This window comes from Aquarana catesbeiana, linkage group LG03 (genome assembly GCF_042186555.1).
Source record: "Aquarana catesbeiana isolate 2022-GZ linkage group LG03, ASM4218655v1, whole genome shotgun sequence".
In the NCBI taxonomy this organism is placed as follows: domain Eukaryota; kingdom Metazoa; phylum Chordata; class Amphibia; order Anura; family Ranidae; genus Aquarana; species Aquarana catesbeiana.
The window spans coordinates 599,426,793-599,454,364 of NC_133326.1; the positions used below are offsets into that span (position 1 = coordinate 599,426,793).

The following is a 27,572-nucleotide window of genomic DNA, read 5'->3' on the forward strand; positions in this document are numbered from 1 at the left end:
TCACATATAGCTGTATAACCAGGATGCTAGTAGTGTATGGACTGGCATGTAAAATCTAATACTTTATAACCTCTATGTGAAAGTTTTTTTTTTTTTCTTTCATAGTGGTCATTTTTTGTAAGAAATGTTATGGATGTTGTAACTCTCTTTATTTGAAATCTGAATAAAATTTACCCTTTAAAAAAAAAATCCTAATCCACCTAGCAATTGTGGATTTTGAGGTGGGTGGCCCTTGCAAGGACCAGATTAGAAGACAAATGGAATCTGCTTGTCTAATGGAAGGCTAGGTACACTCTGCACAGAGTTCAAGGGGCAGAACAATGTTCCCACTGAGATGGAATGCTGAAACCACATTTGCAAGGAAGGATGGTCTGGAGCGTAATATGACCTTGTCGTTGGGAAATTTGGCAAAGGACTTTTTCCAGGAAAAAGCTGCTAGCTCTGAGATTAACAGATGTGATGGTCACTAGAAAGGCTACTTTATTGGTAAGAGACTCCAAAGAAATATCCTTGATGGGTTCAAACTGTGCTCCCAGGGGTGCATAGGGTTCTGCAAGGGGGGCTTAATACAAGAAACATCTTGAATATAATATGTTTATATGAGGAAATGTGAAGCTATGGGCCTTTGGAAACTGATGGAGAAGGCCATTTTAGTGTGTTGAGAGCTAGATTCTGCTCAAGTCAAGTTTGTAGGAAGGCCAGGAAGTGGGATAAAGAGTAAACTTTGGGACTAACTTGACTGCACTGACACCAGGCAAAGTAAGATTTCCAGGTAGCTATACCCCTGATATACTTTAGGAACTGGGTTTCAACAGCGATGCAGTTAAAGCCAGAAACTGTGAAGCAGGATGGAATAGAAAGCTTTAAGATCGTAGATTCGGTCTGTTGGAAAGAGGCCAGGGGTCTTCTGCAAGAAGTTTGAGTATGTCTGTGCAACAGGCTTGTGCGGGCCAGTTTGTTACCAAAAGAATCACAGTCATCCTTCCTTGCTCTATTATGTGGAGCAGGTGAGGTAAAATACTCAGTAAGGCATAAACTAGCCTAAACTGGAGCCAAGGCATAATTAGAGCATCCGAGGCCAGAGCTAGAGGATCCCTAATTCGCAATACAAACATAGGTGTATCTTGCTGTTGTGTCTGAAGGCTAGGATATCCACATTATAAATACCCCATTTTTGCTGTACAATATTTTTTATTGAGGTTTTTTTAAGAGCAACTCCACTTTTGTTGAGAAAAAAAAAAAAAACATTCCCCTAAACACATAACAAGGATTTTAACAAACTTTGTTGCAGATTCCTACCTTTTGTTATTCTGAAGAAATCACTGTGTTTGTCTGTGTACATGTGGTAAGTGAATCTAATGGGAGTGGTTTCATAATTATCAATCAGCTGCTGCATCTGCAGGGCTCTAAACAGGAAAATTGCAGGGTCTGCATTCCTTTAGACGTGATTTTTTATTGGGAGTATCCCATTAAAAATTGATATTTTTGTTCCTGGGGATGCCAAAAATCTGATTTGTATCTTAGTGTAGACTTCCGGGGAAATCAGTGACCCAATCACACAAAAGAAAGAAAGAAATGGCTGAACATCCAGAACTTCCGATTGCCTTTTATTTTGTTTCACAAAGATAACACCAAAGACACCAAACTGCGGTCACATAGACGCGTTTCACACATACATCTTGTGCTTAATCATGATTAAGCACAAGATGTATGTGTGCAATGTGTCTACGTGACCACAGTTTGGTGTCTTTGGTGTTATCTTTGTGAAACAAAATAAAAGGCAATCGGAAGTTCTGGATGTGCGGCCATTTCTGTCTTCTTTCCAAAATTCCCACGGAGGCAGGCCGGGGCTAGCACTCTGCAAGATACTCCAATCAGCCTTATCTTTATACACCTGGAGCAATGGTTCTTTTTCTTGTAGCCAATCACACAAGCAGGACATTATGTTTCTGGGGGGCGTTCTGTACACATTCTGGTGTCCGTTTATGAAGCAGAGGAAACTATCCACTGCTCTATTCTCTGACATTCAGTGTGCCAGTTTTTGAAGTGGTGTAGATCGCTTCACCTTTTGTGAAGTAAAGCAATCTACAAACGCTTAAAACAGCGGAGAACGCCCCCTGATACTGTAATTTTGTGAGACATAACGAGATTGCAGTACAGAAATTCACCGAAACACTGAGGTGTCTGTTTATTAAGCAGTTATTAAATATCACTGCTCAGTACATGGAAAGACGGCCCACCTCATGTTAATAAAATAAATAGCCCCCTACATAATTATGATTATACATATACACATACACATAAATATGGCAGTGGGGCATGGTTACTGTCTTGGGGGTCTGATTGAGGTAGTAGGAAGTTAATAATCTTCCTCCCTCCTCCTCTGTTCCCCCTGGATTCTCTCTTCACTCCCCGATTCACCAGCTCGAGTGTGAATTCTGACACAGATCGCTAGTGAAGTGCTGAGATCGCAGCTTCATAAACTGGCTGTTTCTGTGTCAGACAATGACAGATTCTCAGTGAACATGTTCTCCCCTGATCATCTGTTTCATAAACTGTTTATGAGCTGAGATCAGCGGCGATCCTCGGGATCACTGCTGTTCACAGTTTCATAAACGGACACCTCTGTGTACAGAACACCTCCAGGTAACCATATTGCATTGCATTTTACAGAAAATTAGAGCTGCAAATTGAAAAGGAAAGGTAATTTTTAAAAACATTTGATTACAATATGACTTAAGTCGCAATTGTATATGCTATTTTATTTATTTGCAATTTTTTTTCCTACGAAAGTGGAGTTACCCTTTAAAGAGAAAAGTATAATAGAAATAAAGTTACATGCAAACTTATTGTATATAATTAAATTATTAATTAAATGATACATGCATGATTCAAATTCAGAATATAACAATTTAGAAGAGAAAACAGAGACCAGAAGTGCGAGGAAGATAAAAATGTTCAATTGAGAAATCTAAGTGAGGTAATTTCATTAAAAAAAATAATTAATAGGAGGATAAGAGAAAGAGTAGAAGGAAGTAGTGTGGAGAAAGATTAGAGAGAAAGCAAAGAAATATCAATATCAAGTTTGGTTGTATAATCTAACAACAGAGACCATATATTCAAAGTGAGAATGGTTATCAAGAAGAATGGACAAGGGTTCCCATAATTTTTGTTTTACCTCTCTAAAGTTCAGGGATGGTTTGCCCCAAGCCTTAGCAATAGTTTGTTGAGCAGAAAGAAATCAATCTTCTTTCTGGTTTTCTAAAGCTCAAAATTGGCTTATGAAGCAACGCCTCCCATTAATTAATATCTAAATGTTTGTGAAGAATTTTACAACTCAGATTATAAATTTGTATCCATAAATTTTGGACTATTGGGCATTCCCACCAAATATGGAGTAAGGTAACATTGGCGTTGCATCCGCTAAAGAACAGGGGGGTGATATGGAGAAAATGTGACAGTCTCAGAGGTCATATACCAGCGAACTAGAAATTTTATGTGCATTTTCTTGTGCCAAAGCATTACTGAAACAGCTACCTATTTCTAACCAAATTTTATGCCATTCTGTAATGTCTAGAGATTCTCCTAGGTCATGTTCCCAATCAAGGACTTAAGTAGGTTTATTAGTGTAAGAAACTTGAGCAGCATATACGAGAGATATAAGGCCAGGGGAGCAGGGGTTCATTTTGCACAATTTATCGAAAGGTGTCAAAAAGGTTGGAAAAGCCAGAAAGGCGATTTTGTATGAATACAGTTATCTGAAGTAATCGAGACAATTCTGAAGAAGGAAGATGCCAATGTTCCAAAAGATAGGAATAAGATTTGACTCCATTTAACAACAAAAGGTTTTGTCATGCCACTAAGTTAAACTCTCAGAATTGTTAAAAGCATTGGGGGGGTTTAGGTGACTAGAAAAACTGGATTTTTTTGTTACTCACCGTAAAACCCTTTCTCTGAGTTCATTGGCATCTTCTAACCTCGACCATAGGGTTATATTGCCACCTACAGGAGAAGGACACTATGCAGAAAAAATAAACTTGCCACCGCCTATAAGCAGTCCTAGCTGATATAAAATCCTTCTCTGCATAGGCACACCAGTCAGTTACAAGCAGTGTTAAAGAAAAAGAACAGAGGGGTGGGTGCTGTGTCCCTCAATGAACTCAGAGAAAAGGATTTTACGGTAACAAAAAATAAACAAAATCCTTTTTTCTCTTTCATTCATTGATGGACACAGTGCCTTCTAATCTCGACCATAGGGACGTACCAAAGTAGTGCCCAACAAGTGAGGGGTGGGAGGAAAAAAAACAAAGGCCAAAATATGGAAATACAAAACCAGGTCAACAGGAGCTAAGCAGGAACACAAGAGTCCACCTAGAATAGACACACCAGAGGAAACAGAAACTTCAAACAGCCGTCTGCAAAACTTTGCGACCAAAACAAGTGCCCAAAGACGCCAGGACATCCACCTTGTAAAATTTTGTAAAGGTTTGCACAGATGACCAGGTAAGCCGCCTTGCATATTTGAGACACAGACGCCTGATGATGGAAGGTCCAGGAAGCACTAAGTGCCCGAGTAGAGTGTTGCTACAGGACAGGGAGGAACCTGACCCTTAATGGTATATGACACTAGGCAGAAAAAACTGGAGTAAAACAACAAAAAGTCTGGCGCCAGGAAACTGGGACATGTATGACACTTGGAACTATTTAAATGTCCTACTTGTGCCCAATAAGCAGCTGTGTGGATGAGCTGAAGTGCCTATGCAGAGTGGGTGTTTATATCAGCCAGGACTGCCCATAGGTGGTACTGATTTTATTTTTTCTGCCTAGTGTCCTACTCCTGTAGGTGGCAATATAACCCTACGGTCGAGATTAGAAGAGGCTGTGTCCATCAATGAACGGCAGAGAAACTTAATACAGGCCCAGCAAGAAAGAGAGTGGTGTAAAGTGGGATCATCTTCTCGGCAAGAAGGAGTGATCCAGATTAAAATTATATATTGGGACTGGGGAGCATTGAATAATAGCCAGTTACATCCAGACTGGGAGTTCCGAGGTAGCATGGAGGCGCAATTTTTACTAGCTAGATAATATTTGGAGGTGTCATGGTTTCCAAGGCCACCCATTTTAAAAAATTTTTTTTTTTTAAGTACAGAAGCTAGAATACATGGTTTTTGAGGGCCCCAGATGAATTTAAGTATCTTTCCTTGTTCAATTCTGAGTACATTATTAGCCAGAATTAAAATGGGTAGTACCCAAAAGGAGTATAATAGTTTAAGTAGGTATGACATTTTAACAGCACTTATTCCAAGTGGACAATAGCTGAGATGCTTTCTTAATGAGGGACGGGTACTTTGCAGCATATAAAGAATCAAATGTAGAAGAAATATGAATAACTAGTGTAGGGTAATGTAGAGAGCCATGAGAAGTTTACATTTTTCTGAATAAGAGCTTGGCAATGAGGATTAATGGAGATATTTAGGGCATTTGATTTTTTTTTTTTTTTTTTTTTTTTAACTGTGAGTTTGGAAATAGGAGCAAATTAATGGAGTAATCGAAAAAGATTGGGCAAGGTGACGTTTGGAAAAGAAATAAGGAGAAGTATATCATCTGTAAAAATTTATATTTTATGACAGATATTTGCAATTTCTAGGCCTTTGATAGAGAGGTTTAAACGGATCGTGATTTCTAGAGGTTCTAAAGCTAAAATGAAGAGAACAGTAAAAAGCTGAAGAGACCATTCTCCAGGTCCAAGTGGTGGCGGCTGAGATAATCTGCCTGGCAACTGTCCGCTCCTGGAATGTGGATTGCATGAAATCACTAGGCACCGAGTTTCTATCCATGCCCCCTTGATAGTTGATATATACCACTGTGGTGACATTGTCTGATTGAACCTAAAATGGATGTCCTTTTAGAAGGGAGTCCTGTGCTGAAGAGACAGGTTGACAGCTCTGAGCACCAAGATGTTAATGGGGAATTTAGTCTCCTCGCTTTGCCATGTACTTTGAACTGTCAAGGATTGGAAAACTCTTCCCCAGCCTGACAGACTTGCGTCTGTGATAAGATACTTCCTAATGTAGGGGCGGAAGGATTTTCCCACTCCCATCAGAGTTAAAAGGATAATACACCTGGATAAGGAATTTATTGTTTAGGAGGATAGAAGCACGGGTAGATTCAAGGAAAGAGCCTGCTTTTTCCATGCTGATAGAATGTTTTGTTGGAGAGCTCTTTAAATGGAACTGGTGTAAAGGGTACTGCCTCGAAGGAGGCTACCGTTAGGGCTCCCATGGGGCATCTCACCATGGGAATTCAGTTGTCAAGAACGAGATCTTTGAGAGAGAAGTTGTTTTCGGAAAAAATACCTTTTGCCTGAGACTTATCTAGAATCAGACCCAGATACTCTAAGTACATGGAGGGCTGGAGAGCAGATGATAGACAAAAAAGGCAGTGTAACAAATTGAAAATGTTTTTTGCTATAGATAACGCCATCTTTAATAGGGCAGAAAAACATGTAGCGAGTAAAGCAAACAAAAGGATAATGTACTGTAGCTATTTTGGATGCAAATTTTGTTTACAATCGACTATGAGTTAAATTGATTTAAATTTTGCACCTCATTTAAAACAGGTAAAATCCCCTTTATATTTGCTACTTGATACTACAGATAAATTATTAGGAGTCAACCCAGTTTTACCTGACAGTGTACTAGACTGTTGGTTCTGCACACCAGGGGAAATGCTGGATACCAGCCGGCTCTGGATGGAGTGGAAAGCACTAGGGGTTGATGCGCTGGGGATCAGACCTGAAACAGCTGAGCTCGATGAGGCATTTTCAGAAGCTAGTCTGTGAACATAATTGTAACATTTTATTAAATAAAAAATAGACTTGTTCAAAGGGTCTAACAGAACAGCTAGGAAAAACAAAGAACCTTTACTAAAAAAAAAAAAGCTTAAACAACATCTGCGGGCATGATCCAGAAGCAGCAAATAGGCACAGACACAGACCTCAAGACACTTGTTTTGCTGCATGTTTGTTACAAGATAGCTAGAAGCAGAGAATACTTTAAAAATTAAACAAGTTGGACTCTCACGACTCCAGGTATAATGTGTCACCATCTCTTTTAGAAGACGGCGGTGTAACAGTGCATATCATGGATAAGTTTCCACTGATGACAGAAAAGTGAGACTTGTATTGTTTTACCCCATGATAAGGACATCTGAAAGATATTTGTATCGTTTTATCATATTCTGTTAAAAACAATAAAAACATATTTGACTCTAAAAATTAAACAAGTTGAATGAGTTATTTACAGATGACCATAATTCTAAACTTTATGATTAAACTTGTGAAATAAGTTTGGATGATTTATCGGTGAAGGAAATCTAAAATAGCCTATAAAACATAAATTTACATTTGGAGAATAGTATTGTCATTCCCACACATACTAAAGGTATTTTAGGATGTAAACAGCTTTAATCACTCAAAGTATGGAAAACGCCTATAATTTACCTTAGGACATGAGAAAACTGTCTTGGCGACTTAAAATGGATCCAGGTCATGAATGTGTGTCAGTGATGGAAATTTTGAAGTGCTATACTGGCTTGAATCACTAACTTGGCCAGAAACTCGGGGCATCTCAGTGTCAGTACAGCCATTGTAGTATCACAGCATTTTAAAGTGTTGGTTGTGTGAACCGTCTCTCAACATAGGAAGAAGACAGGCTGGCATCTAAACTGGCTCCTTTTTGTATTTTACTGGAGCAGAGTAGGGTAATTTGCTTTAGAGAGACCTAGACCAGACTGGCTGTCAACTGTAGCATGAAGGATTAACAGACAAGGTGCAATTTGTAGTAGCATAGACCACAATTATGAATGGGATGCATAGATTGAAGAGCAACCAGTTCTTGTACAGAAAGCAGAAATACAATTACCAAAGGAAAATAATCTGATGTAGGATGAAAGCAACAAACAATACAAATACTCACTGACCTATATAATAGCTGCAGGTATTGTGGAGCCACAAATCCTAAAAAAAACAACAACAAAAAACCCAGCAGAAACACTGAAGTCCTTCAAGTGATTCTCTCTTACTAGCTCACCTCACCCCATTAGCAGTGACTCAGCAGCTTTCCAATTTTCACATCTCTTATGTGAACATACAGCAGAAGCTTTGGGGAAGGGGGTGAGGACAGAGACAGCTGAGCTGCTCAAAGAATAACAACTTATGCTGTGAACTTTCAGGAAGAATTGCTCTACAGTGCATGCAGCTAAAAAAAAAAGGTCAGTGGAAGCTTGTTTTAAAGCTCATTTGAGAATATGTAAATACTTGAATGTCCATATCCCGGGTCACAGGTTTACTTTAATGTTTTTCTCATTAGAGTACACTGTATCTACACTGTGCTGTTGGACTGTCACACTGTAGAACATGTATGTATTGTTCTGTAGTACCCTAAAAAAATCATCTCTAGGCTCTTCGACCAGACTCAGGTTTTTAACTTGTTCTCCAGTATCGAACTACAACTAACGATGTACACTTTAGTGCTTTTATGCACATAAGAAGCTCCCACAGAGTTTCAAGGATTTTGCACTCTCCTTTATGTGCTTTTTGCTTTAATGGCTATAATATTTCTATTTATCTCTGTCACTCACTTTCATCGGAAAATGTATAAGCCATAAAAAACTGATCATATTAAGAAGATATAGGTATACTTCTCAGATTCTACAAGGGTCACTCCTCTACCTAATACAAATACCTTGCTCAGTTATGTACTCTTTCCAGTGCTCACCTCTAAAAACGGATTATGAACAAGGTTTTTGTTTTAAATTTTAACTACAAATAGTCCCATTAAGAGTTTTTAGACAAAAAAATAAATAAATTAGAAATTTTGACTCTCCTATAAAACATTTTTCTTGAAGTATATTACAGGACACCGGATCAGAGTCTTATGGACTATGCATCTGCCTTTAAATGTGATTGGTCACTGGCAAGTTTGTAGTCCATGGACATGATCTGGACCCAAACGTCTGAGATGCCCTTGGACCAGATGGTATTGAGGGCCAACAGGCTGTTGTCCACTTTGATAATAAGTCCGCTTTCCCCCTCTGAGAGGAGGGCTTGTTCCCAGACTTTGAAGGTCCAGGTTTTGCAGCAGAACTGCATTTCAGGAAAGAAAGAAAAACTCTTTTTCGCTTTCAAAATCGAAGGATTTACCCACAAAAGCTTCGACCCTCGGTTTCTGCAGTAAAAGGGTATTCTCTCCCTCCCCAGACCTCCTTGATGCATGTGTCCAAGGAGTTAGAGGGACAATGCCCATGGATGGGTTTTCTCGCAAGGTGCTCCGCAGGGACATTAACAGGTACCGTTAAGGTTTTATGGTAGGAAATGGCAGGGTCCACGACTGGGACTGCCCGTTTCTTGAGGAACTTCTCAATATGGTACTGCTGAACAAAACACTTTAGAAGAAAAAGTTTTTTAGGATGAGGCCAGTCATCACACAACACATGCTGTAAGAGCAAGTGTACAGAAAAGGTTTTGTTGGGGCTGAGGCATCATTAGTGAACCTAGGCTGATAACCTTTGGCCATGTCAGTGCAAGCTGCTTTAAGGCAAAGTAAGTGAGTACTGCATCAATAAGGATTAAAATGGTATAAGTCCAGAAATCCAGATAAAGAGAAGGGATACCACCACTCCAGGCAGGTTCACCGAGATGAAAGTCTCTCTTCTAGGAATGAAGAGCCCCAGGTGCTGGCAAATGCATATAACAGGTGAAGATAGTTGGACAACTCTGGACAGCCGCACTACAATGAAAAAAGGTTTCTTATGCCTTTTATTGTAAAAACAGGATCACACTGTACAAACCACAGCAAAGCAATACAGGCTAACGCGTTTCACACTCATGAGTAAGCACTCTTGGTAGTGTGAAACGCGTTAGCCTGTATTGCTTTGCTGTGATTTGTACAGTGTGATCCTGTTCTTACAATAAAAGGCATAAGAAACCTTTTTTTCATTGGAGTGCGGCTGCCCAGAGTTGTCCAACTCTCTTCAAGGATTAAAATGGTAACCTTAAGCCTGGTGAAGATGTTAGCATATTGGGAAAGCAGTCAGGACTAGCAGAATTTCTACTTTTGGGGTAATGTTACTGACCTCCTACCCCATTGAGCCATTAGTTGAGTGTGAGCAGGCAAGGCTGCTGACCTATTTCCTTGTGATGATCCACTATGTTTTGTGAAGTATATTCCATAAGGGGTACTCACAACCTGTACTGCATAGCAGCAAGGGTTAAACCCTCTGACTAGTCATTATAGACAGTGGGAGCACAGAGCAATCAATAATTGCTGTGCTGATATCGATAAAAGTATTACTTTCAGTTTACTTGCAAAATGCTTTTCTTGAAGTACATCATGGGACACAGGGTTTCTTCTTATTCATGACTACTTGGGCTATGCTGCTATAGGTGGATGAACACTGGCCAAAAAAAAAAAAAAAAGCAGGTTTACCTGCCCAAGCATAATACCCCCAGCGCAGCCTCTGTTTTGTAGCAACCAATGAGGAACCATGCAAGAGGGGAGGGATCTCCCTGTGATGTACTCCAAGAAATTTTTTTTTTTTTTTTTACAGGTAAACCAAAAATTCTAACTTTTTTTTAAATCATACATCAAAGGACACCTGGTTTCTGACTGTCAGACTACTTGGAATGTCCCAAAGCATTGAACAAGGAGGGTGGGCAACACCGCAACAAATCCAAGAACAACAGAAGAGAGAAAAACACAGAGCTGTCTGCTGCACCTTCTGCCCAAAAACGATGTCCACAGAGGTGAAAAGGTCTACTAATAAAAACTTAGTAAATGTAAAACTTAGTACCTTAGGTAGCAGCATTACAAACTTTAACAGCTGAAGCTTGATGCTGAATTGCCCAGGAAGCACTGACACTCCCGGTAGAATGGAACTTGACTGGAGAATGTGGAACCTTGTTCTAAATTACATAGACCTGAGAAATGAGTTACTAAATCCAATGAGAAATAGTAGATTGGGAAACAGCCTGCCCCTACAAAGCCAAACACAACCAGACTGCCGAAACGAAGCCACAGAGTTTAGGTAAGCCTGCATAATGTAGGGCCACGTCCAAGGAGTGAAGAAATTTCTCTTCAGGGTGTCTGGGGTTCAGACAAAAAGAAAGTAACACAGTGACCTGGTTCTGGTGAAAAGAAGAAGACCCCACCTTAGGCAAAAATTATGGTTGAGGCCTCAACACTACCTTATCTCAGTGGAAAACAAGATGTTCTTTACAAGAGAGTGCAGCAAGCTTCGAGACCTTTTCCAGCCAAAGTAATGGCCACCTTGTAAAGAAGCACAAAAGAAATATCCTCAATGTTCAAATGGAACATGCTGTAAAACAGACAAAACCAAATTGTGATCCAGCAGGGACAACCGAGACCTGACAGTCAGAACAATCTGCATGACCCCTTGTATAAAGACCTCTACCAGGTTGAGAGACACAATAAGCCTCTGAAACAAAATAGTCAAGACTGAAATCTGGCCCTTGATAGTACTCAAGGCCAGAGACAACTCCAGACCAGACAGGAGAAGAGCCCTGTGACACAATGTCAGGGATGAAACTTATGAGTCTCACACCAGCCAAAATAAGTAATCGAAGTGTGATGGCACACCTTACTGGAGGTCAGCTTTCTTGCCCTGCCCTTTCCCAGAAACACCAGATTCTTAGAACATAGGACTCAATAGTCATGCTGTCAAAGCCAGCATTTGTAAAGCAGGATGGAATATCAGGCCCCACCACAGCAGAAAACTAATCTTAGGGTGTCACAAGGATAGCCACAGCAAACATCTGAGGATCCCTTATCCAGCTTTCCATTGAGCCAGAAAGTCACAAGACCCACAGAGTCCTCCACCTCCGATAAAAGCTTTGAACACCTCCAGGTGATCACTTTGTAGTGCAAGGGCTTGCCCGAATTGATGGCTAAAAGTTCACTGGATATGAATTGTTCAGAAAATTCATGGTAGGTAGTCATATTGCATAGCTTTGGTAAATCTCAAGTTGACTGTACAAAAATTGTATGGGCAGATTGTAATGTGGATGGTGGCTTTTACCACACATTAAAATCTGTTCATTTACTCTACCAACAATGTAGTGCACAATTCTAGCCAATTGGTTACAATTTAGTTGGATAGTTAGGGAGGGTCCTCGTGTTACATAGTTTTGGTTAATCTAGAATTGATTGCATAGTCAGATTGGAATATATATGGGTAAGCGTTAGTTCTGACTGCATCCGCACAAAAAAAAAACACAACCGTGGTCCTCTGTGTCTGAGACGCGCCAGGACCCATGTTCGTCTTCAAAAGAGGACTCCCAATTTGTTTCCCTTTCTTCCACATCTGAGTCCAAAGGATAATCCCTCCAACACCTCATCCTCTCACAAAAGGGAAGGAGAAAAAGTGACCACATCTACATCTAGGCATTCCAACCCAGTGAGAACCCCTGAGAGCTGTTTGTTCAATCCCAAGTTGGCCCCCAGACAGGAAGAAATTGAAGGAACAAGTCTCTGAATCAGGGGAAAGACCAGATAAGAGCAGGGACTCCAAACTAATCTGACCCTGTAGGGAGGGCAAATTATGCAGGGGGCATTCCCTATGCAAAGAAAGGATTTGAGAGCCCATCCGTTTGTCCCCCGACATTGCTGCCTGCATTCTGCCAAGGTTTTCTGAGATATACAAGCCTCATCCCAAACCGGAAATACGTCCACTGCTACAGGAATGCTTCCTCATGTATCAGATGCTGGGGACCCCAAAATGTGGCTGCACATGCGGCAGTGATGTCATATGTGCATGCTGTGCAGCCAGAACCAACTCCCTTCTCCACTGATATCACAATAGCAGTGAAGACTGAGGCATGCAGCAGAATAAGTTAACAAACACCAAACACAGGCAGCCGACACGCCTACCCTTCCAGCAGCAGCAAAGCACCCTATGGGCCTGCAGGAAAGGTACACTGGCAATGGAGACAACCACATGGGGAATTTCTCACAAGGCTGCTCTCACCAGGTTAAGGCTGCAAGAAATAAAGGCCTTCGGGGATACAACCACAACCCCCCCCGGGGATCATTGTCCTGGACCTGTAGAACAACCTACCAGCATCAGTACCAGATACTAGGTTGTAATGCTAATCAGTAAACTTACAGGATCTCCCCGATCTTCTGTAGCAAGGTCCTGATATTGTCCATCTGGGCCCAGGGACGTGGGCGACAAATTATGAGTCCTTTTCCTCAGCAGAGGTATGTACAGAACAGGCAGTCAAAAGCATAGGTAAATGCTCTAAACTCCCCCAATATTTGGGGAGTGCCCCTGATGAAGCTGGGTATAACTGGTGATACCAGTTAGGTTACTCTACACTCTTTCCATCTCTACCAGGGAAGATCCTTTTGTATTTGGTGCAACACAGCTGTGGGTTTGAACCCTACTGACAACAGTCCATTGATAATATAATAAATGGGAATATGTACCAGTGCTAGCTCCAACAATTCTATCACTAAATATAAACCATTTCATCCTGTTAGGATTAGCCAAACAGATGTGTAAAAAAACATGTGCAACAAATTATAAAATAAATATGTGCAACAATTCATGAATTAAATAAATAATGTACAAAAATTTTTTAAATTAAGCATTTACAATAAATGCTTAAAAATCTTATGCAAACGAGCACGAGTGGTACTTTCACTTGTAGGTCTGCTTTAAGCAAGAAGAGACAGCAATAGCCATTTCCGCCATTATGCTGCTACACAGCCAGCTGTGTACAGAGTTTGAAAGCGTATGGATAGGTACATCGGTACACAAGGGAGGTGGAAGGTTATTGGCACAGCAGATAAACACAGTTAAGACCAGAGGGGTGGGGAGGGTGTTGGGAATTTTTTTATTTTTTGGTGTTAAGGTGGAAGAATAATATTCAATATTTCACAAATTCAGTGATGACCCAGAGATACACAAAATTAAAATGCCCAGAGCAACAGCTGCAAAGGTTTCATCACATTAAAAAAACCTTTATGACTGACATTGAGAATAGCAGTTGAATTACTATTCTGTCTAAAAACATCCTTTACGAATTATAATGACTGGCAACATTTGAGCTGACACTAATGACAAGGTAGATGCACAAAACCTACTTAGATGAAGTAAGCAGACTGGAGATCTCTTTTGTACCCACTGTAGACTGGCCAATCACTGGTGAAGATGAAGACTTTGAGGCTGCATAGAAAAGAAAACAATTACATCTTACATGATGATGTTATGACGTACATTTACATCTTTAAATATTAGCATTAGTTTAACTTACATTTGACAAGATCTTATTTCCAATATAAAAAAAAGCTAGATTAATGGACTTTTATTTATTTTTTAATTGTTTTTACTGGTAATGACGGCGATCTGCGATTTTCTAGCGGGACTGCGACATTGCGGCTGACAAATTTGACCCTAATCGACACTTTTTGTATACCAGTGACACCAATACAGTCATCAGTGCTAAAAAAAAATGCACTGACCAATGTGTAAATGAGACTGGCGAGGAATAGACTAACACTAGGGGGCGATCAAGGGGTTAACTGTGTCCCCTGAGTGTGTTCTGTGTGGGGGATAAGCTCACTGGGACAACACAGAGATCGCTGTTCCCGATCATTAGGAACAGCAGATCTCCATGCTGTCCCCTGTCAGAACAGGGATCTGCCTAAAGTATCTCATGCACGAAACGACGTACAGGTACGTCGTTTTGAGCAGCCGGGCCGCCCTGCTGCAGTGGGCGGTCCGGAAGTGGTTAAGCATGTTAAAGGAAGAATACCTGTGTTTGATGTGTCACTAAGGCCTCAAAAACCTCACTGTCCATGTGTCTAGGAGCAGCAGTGTTTTGGCAGAAAAAATGCTTGACTAGTGTAAACGCATCTAAATGCGCGTTAACGCTAGGCGCATTTAGCGCCTGATTGATAATTCATTTTAATAGCCAGAATACATTATTATTTTGGCCAATGAATTTAATGCCCAAGGGCTTGACACCTATAAACATGCCTAAACTCGTTACACAGGTTTACAAGCATCTCGTGTTTTTTCTGACAAAACGCTGCTGCCAGGAATAAGTGTTTCCAGGAGGAGTGCAAAACATCCTGAGTGCATGAGGCCCAATGATTTTCCAGCACAGTGAGCAGCCAAAATTTTTTTTATCATAAATACAGAGGGATGGAACCTGCATCCCTTCATCGACTGCAAGAATAGGATTTTACAAAAATTCTATTCTCCTTCTCATCCAGTGAGGAACATAGATATCTTTAAAATTTGGTAAGCCCAAAAGCAGTCCAAATGAGGGGTGGAGAACACAGCAAACAAATGCTTACAGGCTCAGGAAAAACTAGAGAAAGTTTGGGACTGTCTGCAGCTTTAAAGACCCACCTGAAAGACCTTACGCTCAAAGTTTGCATCAGATGAGGCCACGACATCCATCTGAGAGAACATGACCAGGTGGCAGCTCTGTAGATCTGGGAAACGGTTGCTTAATGTTGAAAAGACCAAGAGGCACTTAAAGGAAAGAGCCACAATGGTCAGAATGGTGGGGCAAATGCAAAAACTCTGGTAGTAAATTACACATTAGTGATCTGTAAACTGTGGCCGTCTTAAAACTAGGGCAGCTGAACTGGCTGAGCTGGGCAGCACTGCTTACAAAATGTCATCAACTGCTCAGATCTAGTTACAGGAGATGGGGGAAGGCAGTTCTGTGCTTCCTGCAATTCATCTTACAGATATAATACAGTTCTGCAAAAGTCACTCTGGTCCTCATGATTACTATGGCGTGTGCTCGGTGGTGAAATGCAGTTAGCACAGAAAACCTTGGGCTGCAGATGAAAGCAAAAACAAGAGGCTGCTGGACCAATGCCCATATTCTCTAGGAGGTCAGTGTCAGGAGAACAGTTCAGTTGGTTAGATAAGAAGTCTCATTTCCTGTACCTATTCTACTAGGAAACAGGTGTGTGAAGCAGCACAAGAGTTAGGCAAGTAGCACGTTCGCAGCAGACAGTATATTAGTCACAATCACAGACCTTCCTGTGAGCTAGAGGTGCCTCCTCCTGCTCCGTCACCATGAGAGACAATGGTCACTTTGATTTTTGGACGCTTGGAAGGCTTCATTCCAGAGCTGTTTCCAGGGCTGGGAGGTCTCTTCAGCTGCACTCTGTTGTCGTCCTTATCGTCTGTTTCTGAAGATACTGGGACTGGGCACAGAAGCGGATAGTTAGTTTAATGAAGTATTTAACCACAAAGCATAACATTTGGTTGTTTGCAGTGGGATCTTCAAACCAATTTTTGGTATCCCAGAGAGATCGGTCACTGCTTTTGTTTTTTTTTCATCAAACAAGGTTTTATTAGGCAAAGATGATACATATAAATACATAGTATTACCAATATGTATAAATATATATACATAAAAAAGCGCATTAAACAAGGACAGTATACATTGTTAATATAATCAACATTAGAGGTAGTATATGTCAATGTAGAAATAAATGTATACCACCATGAACTACTATCATCATAATGTGTAATATTATCTCCCTCCCACCCCCCCCCCCCCCCCCGTTGAACATATCTGGTTTAATTGTATTTTATTTTAGTACACGTGGTATATATATGCATAATGTGACGCTGTTTTATACCTTTAAGTCTATAGGGGATATATTGTGTTTAGTACAGACATGACCATTTTGGGAGAACAACATGACCCGTGGTATCTTTTGGTTTATACTTTCTCTGTGTGTATCTGGAATAGAGTTTTAGGTACAGAGATCCACGTGCTGTATTACTGAGCGAGTTTATGGTTAAGTGCAAGTTTCAGGTTCTTGCAACCATCGATCCCAGATTTTGTTGTATTTTGTCGGACATCCTCTATTAATGTAAATATGTTTTTTGTATGGCAAGGTACTGTTAACTTCTATTTTCCACTCCGTCACACTGGGAGGGGATGGTCTCATCCACTTTCTTGCAATAATTTTTCTGACGGAGAATAGAGTCTCATGTAGGAATATCTTGGTGAATTTGTCAACTGTGTCTGGAAATATCCCTAGGAGACATTGTTTTGGTTCTAACGCTATTGGGGAGCCCATGGTGTCGTGTAGAAATGTTATGACCTGTTTCCATAGTTGTTGTATCTTGGGGCATGTCCATATTAAATGAAAGAACGTACCTGTTTCTAGGCCGCACATCGGGCATAGAGTGGACTGATTACGCTTATATCTGGCTACTCGAATTGGGGTGAGGTATGTTCTATGTGTTATGTAAATCTGAGAGAGTCTGTCCGAGAGTTTTGGTGATACTGCTTTGCATGTCCCGAGGGCTTCCTCCCACTCCTCATTTTCCATCGGGCCCACCTCTCTCTCCCATCGAGGCTTCAAATCAAACGCTATTTTTGACGAGGTGGGAGTTAGAAGCATATTATAAAATGTGGATATTAGTCCACGTGGGTCTGTACTTTTAACAATAGCCATAACGGGATGAAGAGCAGGAGGAGCCTCAACCTGTGATAATTGTGTTTGGGTTGCATGTCTTACTTGCAGGTATCTGAAGAACATGAAGTGTGGAAGTGAGAATTCCTCTTTGAGTATGTCGTAGGTTTTGAGAGTTCCATTGAACAGCAGATGATGTATATAGTAAATTCCCCTAGACTCCCACAGCTCCGAGCCCGGTATGTTAATGAATTCTGACATATCTCTATTGTGCCATATCGGTGTATGATCATGCAGTCTTGGTATTTCTAATTTGGTGGAGGCAAGGTCCCAAATACGTCTATAATGGTATAGCAAGGACTTCTTGTCTCCCCCCATTTCAGTATTCCTGGATCCCGCCGATATTGCGTATAGAGAGTCGCCTGTGAGTTGCACACTTTTGGAACAAAGAAGGGTCAGGAAGCGTACGTTGTCTGTCTTGTCTATGTGGAATAGTTGTGATAATTGTGATGCAATGTAATAAAGGTTCAGATCCGGTAGGGCCATTCCCCCCATGTCTGTCGGGTTTTTAAGCGCTGACCATGCGATTTTATGTCTGCTAGTCCCCCACACAAAGGGTTTGAGTAAAGCTTCAAGAGACTTAAAGTGTTTTAATGGGAGATAGAGTGGGGTATGCCACAATATGTAAAGAATTTTTGGGAGAAGGACCATTTTTATCAGATTTATGCGACCCCATACTCCTAGTGGTAGGCGGGCCCAAGTACGTAGTTTGGTTTTGACTAGTGAAAAAAGGGGTTCAATGTTAAGGGGAATATAATCAGCCGGATCTCTGGATATATGGATTCCCAAGTATTTGATTGTGTCTGCTCTTTTTAGTGGGGTATCTGTCCATGATTCAGATGGTGGGAAACTGTCTATAGGTAGTATCTGAGACTTTTCCCAGTTCATCTTTAAACCAGAAAACGTTCCAAAATGTTCGATCAACTGTAGTGCTTTTTGAAGGGATGGGCCTGAGTCAGCGAGGTATAATAGGGTATCGTCCGCATATAAACTAATTTTTTCAGTTAAGGTTCCCATTTGTAGACCCACAATCTCGGGGTCTGCACGGATCGACACAGCCAGAGGCTCTGCAGCCAAGGCATAGAGAAGTGGGGAAAGAGGGCAGCCCTGTCTCGTGCCTCGGCTGAGGTCAAACTCCTGAGACGGCCATCTGTTCGCCACCACTCTAGCTGTGGGGTTTTGATAAAGCAGTTTGATCCACTTAAGGAATCTGGGGCCAAAGCCATATCTTCCCAAGCATTGCCACAAGTATCCCCACTCCACGGAGTCGAATGCCTTGGCCGTGTCAAGCGTCACAATCACCCGGGATCCCACATTTTCATGTGTGGCCTGTAAATTTATAAACAATTTTCGTAGGTTGAACGAGGTGTTACGACCAGGCATGAACCCCGCCTGATCCGTATGTATCAGAGAGAGAATGACCTGATTGAGTCGGAGGGAGAGTACCTTGGCTAATATCTTGATATCTACTTGTAATAGGGAGATTGGGCGGTAGGATTCGGGGTATCCTGGATCTTTTCCCGGTTTGGGTATGAGGACTATTGTTGCTTCTCTCATAGAAGCGGGGAGTGTAAATGTCTCGAATAGGTGATTATATAAGGTTAGAAGTTTTGGGATCAAAAAATCACCGAATTGGGAGTAAAATTCTATAGGTAGGCCGTCCGAGCCCGGGGATTTGGACCTGGCAAATCCAGCAATAGCCAACGCTATTTCTTCCTCATTGAGTGGTGCCTCAAGAAGGTCAACCTGGTCTTTTGTTAACTGGGGAAACGCCGTCTCCTCCAAAAAGGAGTTCATTGGGCCCTTATCCTCAGGACTTTTTGAGGTGTAGAGGTCAATAAAAAAATCCCTGAACATAGAGGTTACTGTGAGGGGATCAGTGATGGATTCACCGCCAGGACCGTGTAAAGATATTACCACAGGGGGTCTATCTTCACTGTGTACCAGGTATGCTAGGAGCTTGCCAGCCTTTTCCCCGTGCTCAAACAGCTTTTGTTTAGCAAAGAACATTTTGTGTCTTTCTTTCCCATATTGGAGTTGGGCTACTACTCTGGCCTGTAGTTTAAGTGAGTCTGCATTTGCGGGAGAGGGATCATCTATATAGTTTTGTTCGGATTGGGATAGTACCGCTATCGCTCTATCAAGCTCTCCAGAGGAATCTGTTTTAACTCTGTTAATGCGGGTTGAGAGTATCATGCGAACATGAGATTTAAAAGACTCCCAGATTGTTGCCAGGGAAGCTGAGCGGTCGTTGTTCCTGAAGAACGACTTCCACTCATTCATAAGTTCATCATCCTCAGGGAGTAGCGAGAGCCAGAACGGGTTTAATCGCCAATTCCGCTTTGGTTTGTCAGTGGGCACGCTTAGTGTAATCCAGTATGGGCTATGGTCAGACAACAACCTGGGAGAAAAAGCCGTCTCCAGTAGTCGGGGTGTGAGACTTTGTGATAACAGTATCATGTCAATTCTAGACATAGAGCTGTGGAAGGAAGAGAAACAAGAGAATGATTGTTTGTGTGGGTATTTGTATCTCCAAGAATCCACAAGGTGAAAGGAGGAAATTAGCTTGGCAAATTTGGTTTCTCTGTTGGTTATTGGATGTGGATTCGAGGGTTGAAGTATATCTACCGAGGGGTTTAGTGTGGTGTTAAAATCCCCCAGCCAGACCGCCTGGACTGTGGGGTGTTTGGTCATGAATGTGAAGCCCTCTAAGATTATGGGTATGGAGAATGGGGGGGGTACATAGAAAGCCAGAATAAGAAAAGGTTCCCCATACAGCTTGACAGATAAAAAGACATACCGTCCCTGCGGGTCTGTGGAAACCTCTATAAGCTCAAATTGTACCGATTTGGCCACCAAAACTGATACTCCACGTGCGTGTGATGTGTAGGTTGAATGAAATGCCCATCCGACCCATGGTCGGCGAAGAGCCATTTGCAATCTCCCTTCCACATGAGTCTCCACTAAGACCAAGATGTCAGCGTGTTGTTTTTTAAGGAACGTGAGGGCCGTCGAGCGTTTTATCTTCTCACGCAGGCCCCGCACATTCCAGGTAAGAAACTTTAGGGTCCCCATGTGTTCCCTTCTATACAGCAACGTATTTCAGCCAGCATATATACATCTAGATTTTTGGTTAGTCTACTCAGATGTCTGTAATGTATATTTAGTGTGCATTGTACTAAGTATAGCATAACGTTTTTTGTCTGCAACAACAATGTCCAACTTTGGTTGGTGTACCATCTAGTTATGACACATATAAATCTGTTCAACGGTTGAACTATCCCCCCCACCACGCCTTGCAACCTCCCCAACCGTTGCAGGCATCATCCCCAAACCGACTGAAAATCCCCAACAAGGAAATACAAAACTTTGCATGTTGAAGCCATAAACATGTGAGCACTTGGGGCCACTGCACAAGAGAGTGCTGACGGGTTACACTCCGTATTGGAGGAGCGGTATATAATTGTTCATTGCAGTGGTCCCCAATCCCACTAGCATATTCTCTGATGTCGAGTGGGGTAAAGTCTCGCTGCACTTTGCAATAGAGGGGCAGGACTGTGTCCTCTCCGGGGCTCCGTCTTCTCAAAAAAACATATTGAGCCACTTCAGATGTCAGGGGAAAACAAATTAAGGTAAAAAATGTGGGTAAGGGAAAAAAATCAGCTTGTTGACTGTTAGGCTAAACTTGACTCTCGTGGTAAGGATACAACTCACAGTTCCTTGGCGGGTCTTCCATCTGGCTCCCTGAGCGAATAAATGGGCTAGTGCAAAGAATATTTAAATCTAGCAGTTTGATCTGTATATGTCCACTTCAGTGCACAGCGTATATCTGTTAATTTCTAATCAGGTCTGCAATAAGTGTCAGGAGTTGTATGCTGTATTGATTGTGGTAAGTGGTAGCAAAAAGAAGAAAAAAAAAAAAAGGCAAAAAAAAAAGTACTTACAGCGGTATCAGTCTGCTCTCTCCGGTGCCCCCTGGTGTTCCAGCCAGGTTATCACCTCCTCGGGGTCCTCAAAAAAGTGAACTCTGCCATCTTGCTCTACTCGGAGTCGGGCTGGAAATAGCATGGCATATTTAATTTGCTTTGATCTCAGCCTGCGTTTGACTTCTGTGAATCCTTGTCTGCGGCGCTGTACTTCTGTTGAGAAGTCAGGGAATATGGCGATTTTACTGTTCCCTAGTTGAATATTGCCTTTTTCTCGCGCCATTCTCAGGGCCGCATCCCGATCCTTATAATTAAGGAGCTTGGCTATAAAGGTGCGCGGGGGTGCTCCCTGCGGAGGCGGTCTGGCAGGCATTCGGTGGGCCCTTTCCACAGCTAGCATTGGGGAGAAAGCCTCTCTGCCATAGTGTGTGATGAGTAGCTGCTCCAGGAATGTGGTGGGGTCCTTTCCCTCAGCGCCTTCAGGGAGGCCAATTAATCGCAGGTTGCATCTCCTCAGTCTGTTCTCCATTTCGTCTTGCTTGGAGAACAGTTGCTGGATTTGGCGCTGTATACGTTCTGTCCCCTCTTGCAGGGGCGGGATGGCGTCTTCCACATTGCTGATTCGGTTTTCTGTAGTTTTAACCCGGTCCCGGAGTTTATGTAAATCTTGCCGGATCAGAGATATATCTACCTTTACCTCCTCTATCTGGGCTGTTAGTGAAGTTCTGCAGAATGTGATTGCCTCGAGAAGCCGATCCGTATCTCCCGCCGGGCGTTCCTCCTCAGGCTTTTCCGCGGCATCATTTTCCTCCATCTCCTCTCCTTCCTGCCGGCGGTACTGGGCTAGTTTTGCCGCCGTCGCTGCTTTCTGAGCCTTTGTGGGAGACATCTTGACTGGATTCTTCAGCGGTCACAAGAGGGAAGCTACTAAGCTTGTTTAGAGGAGTCTGCGGGTGCAGGATGAGGTAAAATCAGGAGTACTGGGCAGATCTTCTCAGGAATGCGTCCTATTCCACTGTCAGGCCACGTCCTCAGGAGAAACCTCCCTTACAGGGGGACAGCAGGGCTGCGGTCTATGTGTACTGCACAGGTATAAGGGGCAGGTGTGCCAAGATGGCCGCCGGTCAGCACATGTAGGCCCAGGCCGCCAGCTAGGCCGTTTGTAAGTGTCAGTCTCTCTGGGCCTCAGATGGGTGAGCAGGCTAGGAGGAGGAGGGATGAGTACAGTGTAGCTCCTTCAGGGAGTTTTCTAGCAGCCAGGTACCTGTGTTATGTGGCTGGATCCAAGCAGGGCCGAGAACGAGGTGTACCAAGATGGCCGCGGCCTCCGGTTGTAGGCCGAAGCCGTGGTCTCGATTAGTTTTTTTACCCGCCGAGCGGGAGATCGCCGCTCCGTTCGGGCCGCCGTGCGTTTTTTTCTTCAAGGAGTCAGGGCCAGCTGTCCCAGGTGTCCCAGAGAGGTAGTCCAGCCAGTTGGTCAGTGAATAGGTCCAGGATTAATGATTTTACAGGAGTAATAGACGGAGCTCAGAGTCCACACGTCCTACTCCATGCAGTGTCAGGCCACGCCCCCACTGCTTTTGGTTTTTAGGTGGAACACATTTTACTAGGGTTCCACAACAGCAGGAACCAATTTTTGAAACGACAGATATGTCCGTTACAGTTAGTCATTTTTCAAAAGTGGCTACTTAAAGCCGGCCATGGACAGAACGATTTTCTTTACTGCACCCCTGGGGAATAATAGCCACTAGCAATAATCAAATGTAAAATTCGACAGGCCGGTTTTACCCAAGATAAATCAACTTGGGCCCATCCAGCCTGCTCACACATGGTTTGAATGGTTGCCGGTGTTCTGCCGAGAAAGTTCCTCTCGGCGGATAAGGACCCCCCTGGCCTGCGCAGTAGGAGCTGGCGGAAATATCCGAAGCGAAATAGAGAAGAAATCAGCTGTACACGGCGCCTGTAAGAGGGCCCCTCGCAGGCTCGCTTCGCTCGCCGCGCTTCGGGCAAGGCCTCGCTGCGCTCGGCACTTTTTTATTCTCCCTCTAGGTCCACTTGGATGGTGGGGCTTGAACCTGGACCTAGGGCGCAGGCGCCGTGTACAGCTGATTGAAGTTTTTCTTCGGCTATTTTCGGCGGCTCCTAGTCATTCGTACTGCGCAAGCGCTGGCAGTACAGGGGGGTCCTTATCCGCTGAGGGAACTTTCTCGGCAAGACACTGGTTCAGCAGGAACAGATCTGAACAGATATGGCCGGCTAAAAGCCGGGTACACACTACAAAAAACAAAAACTGACAACTCCGGTCGGAGCTGATGTACTAACCATGCAAGTTTATTTCAGCGATCTTCCCTGCTGAGCTGTTGGGTTCTGACCCCTGCCAGAACAGTTCAATCAGCACGCTCTGCCACTGGCTGAGAGCGCTGATCGGAATCAGTCAGCTGCTGGTCTTCCAGTATGTGCGGTCGGGTTCTGTCGGACAGACCAACATACACACAGGCTGAATGTCGGACGTTTTTTTTTTAACCGGCCGTTGTCTCCTGACATTCAGCCCTTGTGGACGGGGCTTAAGACTGCAGGTGACAAACACCTCCCAGGGTCTAAAGCCAACTTCTCCAGAATAATTTCAGAAAAATAATGGGTTAAAACGAAATCTTCTAAAGGAAAGCTTAACATTTATGATACTTAGAAATGCAATATTTCTGGGGCCATCATTCATGGTTAACTTTCAATTGATAACCTTTAAAGTGTCGCCTATGGACATCTTTGGGTACCAGCTTGTTGCCGTTTCACTGGCACACGCAACTTTAGGTCTTGACATGTTAGGTATCTATTTAGTCTTTGCAACCTAATTTTTTTTACATTTTACAAGAAAAAAAAAAGGGGGGGGGGGGTAGTATATTGTGTGTTTTTGTGCATTAATGTCAAAATAAATGTGTTCTTTACTAATAATATCCTTTTGTTAAAGGTGTGTTTTAATATGATGTGACATAAAAAAATTGTTCATAAAAAAAAATTTCAGAAAGGCTATAACGCTTAGAGGATTTAACTAATTTTCAGGCCTAAAATGTGCTTTTTAAGGCCCCTTACACAAATTCTATAGCAGGCTACAGATGGACTGGGATGAATATTGTACCAAGTGGTACCTGTGTTCTGGGCATTTGTTCCTAAACCCATAGGGGCCTAAACATGACCTACAATTGGTACAGCATTCAGCCCCCATACCTCTGCCATAGACTTTGAAAGGGTGCAGGCAAAAGAGCTGAATGCTGCACTCATGCCTTCCAGCACCCAAAAATTACTGTGTGCAAGGGACCCAATGTGCAAAATCTGAAAAAACGGTTGTGGTAGAAAAACGGTTAAGACAGAAATCAGGCTGTGCTTTTAATAATTTTTTATGACCCTTGCTCCCTTTATTATGTATATCCAAATGAGACCGTTTTGAGGTCTGAGCCAGATTTGTCACACAATACACATGCACAATGATGAAGAAGTGGCCAAAAGCAAGTATTATTCTGTCGCTGTGTTACTCCAAAGATGCAGAGGGAGAAATTTATATATGAAGCTGCATAATTATAATAAATCTCCTGCTTAGCATTGACTGTGCTGTGTGACATAATTATTAAATGCCCCCCAATGTGTTTCCCTTTGAATAAACAATGCCCCAAGTAAAATTTTCTGTGCTGTGCAAAATGGGGGCATTCAAATGTGAATACTCACCAAATACACAAGAGGATGAACCTGCAGGGAGAGACTTCCTCACCAGCATGTTTTGTTTCAGGAAAGCTGCAAACTGGGCTGGAAGACAAAATGCACAATGCATAAAGGGAGGAGAAAAAAACAAAATATGTAATTAATTTCCAATGTCATCGTAAAACAGGATTCCCATATTGAAACAGTCTGCCAGAGTGGAAAAACATGGATATCCTATAGGAAGCACTAAGAGCATCCACCCAGCGCAGAATTTCTGAAATCCAGGCACAAAACACTTTACTAAACTCAACACAGAAAAACATTGCTGTTAGAAATAATGAAGACTGAAATGTTTGTTGGAAAAAATCCTGTCTAAACAAACTATTTAGAGTGCATACCATACCTTGAGTTTTTGGATTTACAGTGGTTCCTGGTCTCATTGTGGTCTTCAGTGGTAATGTTGTTTGCCCTGGTTTATGGGATGCGGCTGTTAATTTAGTCTTAGGACTGGATGTGGGACTGCTAGACATATCCTTAAAGAAATGTAAAAAAAAATAAAATAAATACTGTTATCCATCACTGAGCGAAGAGATTGTCAAGTTAATAAACATTATAGAATACATAAGAATTCTAAAAAAAACTATTTGTAATTTACTATACTTCAAATCAATGCACTCAAAAGCACACTAGGGCTGCATTTATTTTTCTTTTTAATGAGAAGACTCAGGATATAAAACACCTGAGGGAGTGATCAGTGATATGGAGGCAGCTAGCCCTAGCACTGGAGGTGTATAACCAGCAGCGTCTCCAGCTTTCACAACCTAAGTTTTTGCCTGAAGGAGGCGGCGCCTCAGAAACGCGTTGTGGCCTGCCCCCGTCCTGATTTGGTCTCTTTCTCGCTCTGTGAGAGCAGGTGTGAGAGCTGGAGACGCTGCTGGTTTTACACCTCCATATGTCAGGTCTGAGCTTATCCCCACAGTGGTCTTCTCATCCCTTGTGACGGCTGACTGCTTGATTGATGATCCACATCCACCCTGTGTGCAGCTTGCAAGATACTTTTATGTAAGTGTATCTGAATAAAGTGTTACTTGCTTTTACTATCACACTGACCTAGGTGCCCTTTTTCTGCTGTTATTGATAAAAAAAATAGGATTTTTTAAAACAGCTTACCTGTAAAATCCTTTTCTTTCGAAGGACATCACGGGACACAAAGCCACAGTAATTACTGATGGGTTATATAGGTATCACTGGTGATTGGACACTGGCACACCCTATCAGGAAGTTCAACCCCCTATATAATCCCTCCCCCTTGCAGGGATACCTCAGTTTTGTAGCCAAGCAATATAGTGTATTAGAAGAGGGGCGGGACCTCTGTGTCCCGTGATGTCCTTCGAAAGAAAAGGATTTTACAGGTAAGCTGTTTTAAAAAATCCTATTTTCTTTCTCGAACATCACGGGACACAGAGCCACAGTAATTACTGATGGGATGTCCCAGAGCAATGCTACCTGAGGGGGGGGAACCACGACCAAGTAGGGTGCAATCAGACCTGAGGACCCTGTACCGCTGCCTGCAGCACACTACGCCCAAAGGCGATATCCTCACGCCTTCTCACATCCACCTGATAGAATCTGGTGAATGTATGAACTGAAGACCAGGTTGCGGCCTTGCAGATTTGAGCCATAGAGGCCCGGTGATGCACTGCCCAAGAAGCACCAATAGCCCTTGTGGAATGTGCCCTGATCTGAAACGGAGGAATCTTCTGTTTCAAACCGTAAGCTTGAATGATCAACTGTCGAATCCATTTAGAAATGGTAGCTTTTGACGCTGCCTGTCCTCTATTGGGACCCTCTGGCAGCACAAACAAAACATCCGTCTTGCGGATCTGAGTAGTTGCCCCTAGATAGGCCTTAACTGCTCTTACTACATCCAACGAATGTAGAGATCTCTCTTCCGGAGAACAGGGATCTGGAAAAAAGGAAGGTAGAACAATGTCTTGGTTTAAATGAAAATCAGAAACCACCTTCGGTAAAAAACTAGGATGAGGGTGTAGTACCACTCTATCCTTGTGTATAATCAAATAAGGTTCCTTACAGGAAAGAGCTGCTAATTCTGATACTCTTCTAGCAGAAGAGATGGCCACCAGAAAAATTTATTTCCTTGTCAACAAGACCAAAGGAATCTGACTTATTGGTTCAAAAGGCTGTTTCTGTAACACAGCCAGGACCAAATTCAAGTCCCAGGGGTTTAGGGGCGCTTTAACCGGAGGATTAAGACGCATCACCCCCTGCATAAAGTTTCGGACCAAAGAATGCGAAGCAAGTGGTCACTGAAATAATACTGATAAAGCAGAAACCTGGCCCTTGATGGTACTCAAGGCCAGCTTCATCTCTAATCCCATCTGTAGAAAATCAAGGA

The 27,572-nt window shown here is 42.5% G+C and overlaps 1 protein-coding gene across 2 annotated transcripts in view; it reads right to left on the reverse strand.

The window, feature by feature from the left end:
* Positions 1-27,572, reverse strand: part of KANSL3 (KAT8 regulatory NSL complex subunit 3) — a 168,677-nt gene that overhangs the window by 43,378 nt on the left and 97,727 nt on the right. For both annotated transcript variants that reach the window (XM_073622066.1, XM_073622067.1), the window contains exons 14-18: positions 25,560-25,689; positions 25,184-25,261; positions 16,083-16,253; positions 14,166-14,247; positions 6,687-6,835 (exon numbers count right to left, since the gene is read on the reverse strand). In XM_073622066.1, the coding sequence (XP_073478167.1) occupies positions 6,687-6,835; positions 14,166-14,247; positions 16,083-16,253; positions 25,184-25,261; positions 25,560-25,689 (610 nt within the window). The remainder of the gene's footprint in view (positions 1-6,686; positions 6,836-14,165; positions 14,248-16,082; positions 16,254-25,183; positions 25,262-25,559; positions 25,690-27,572) is intronic.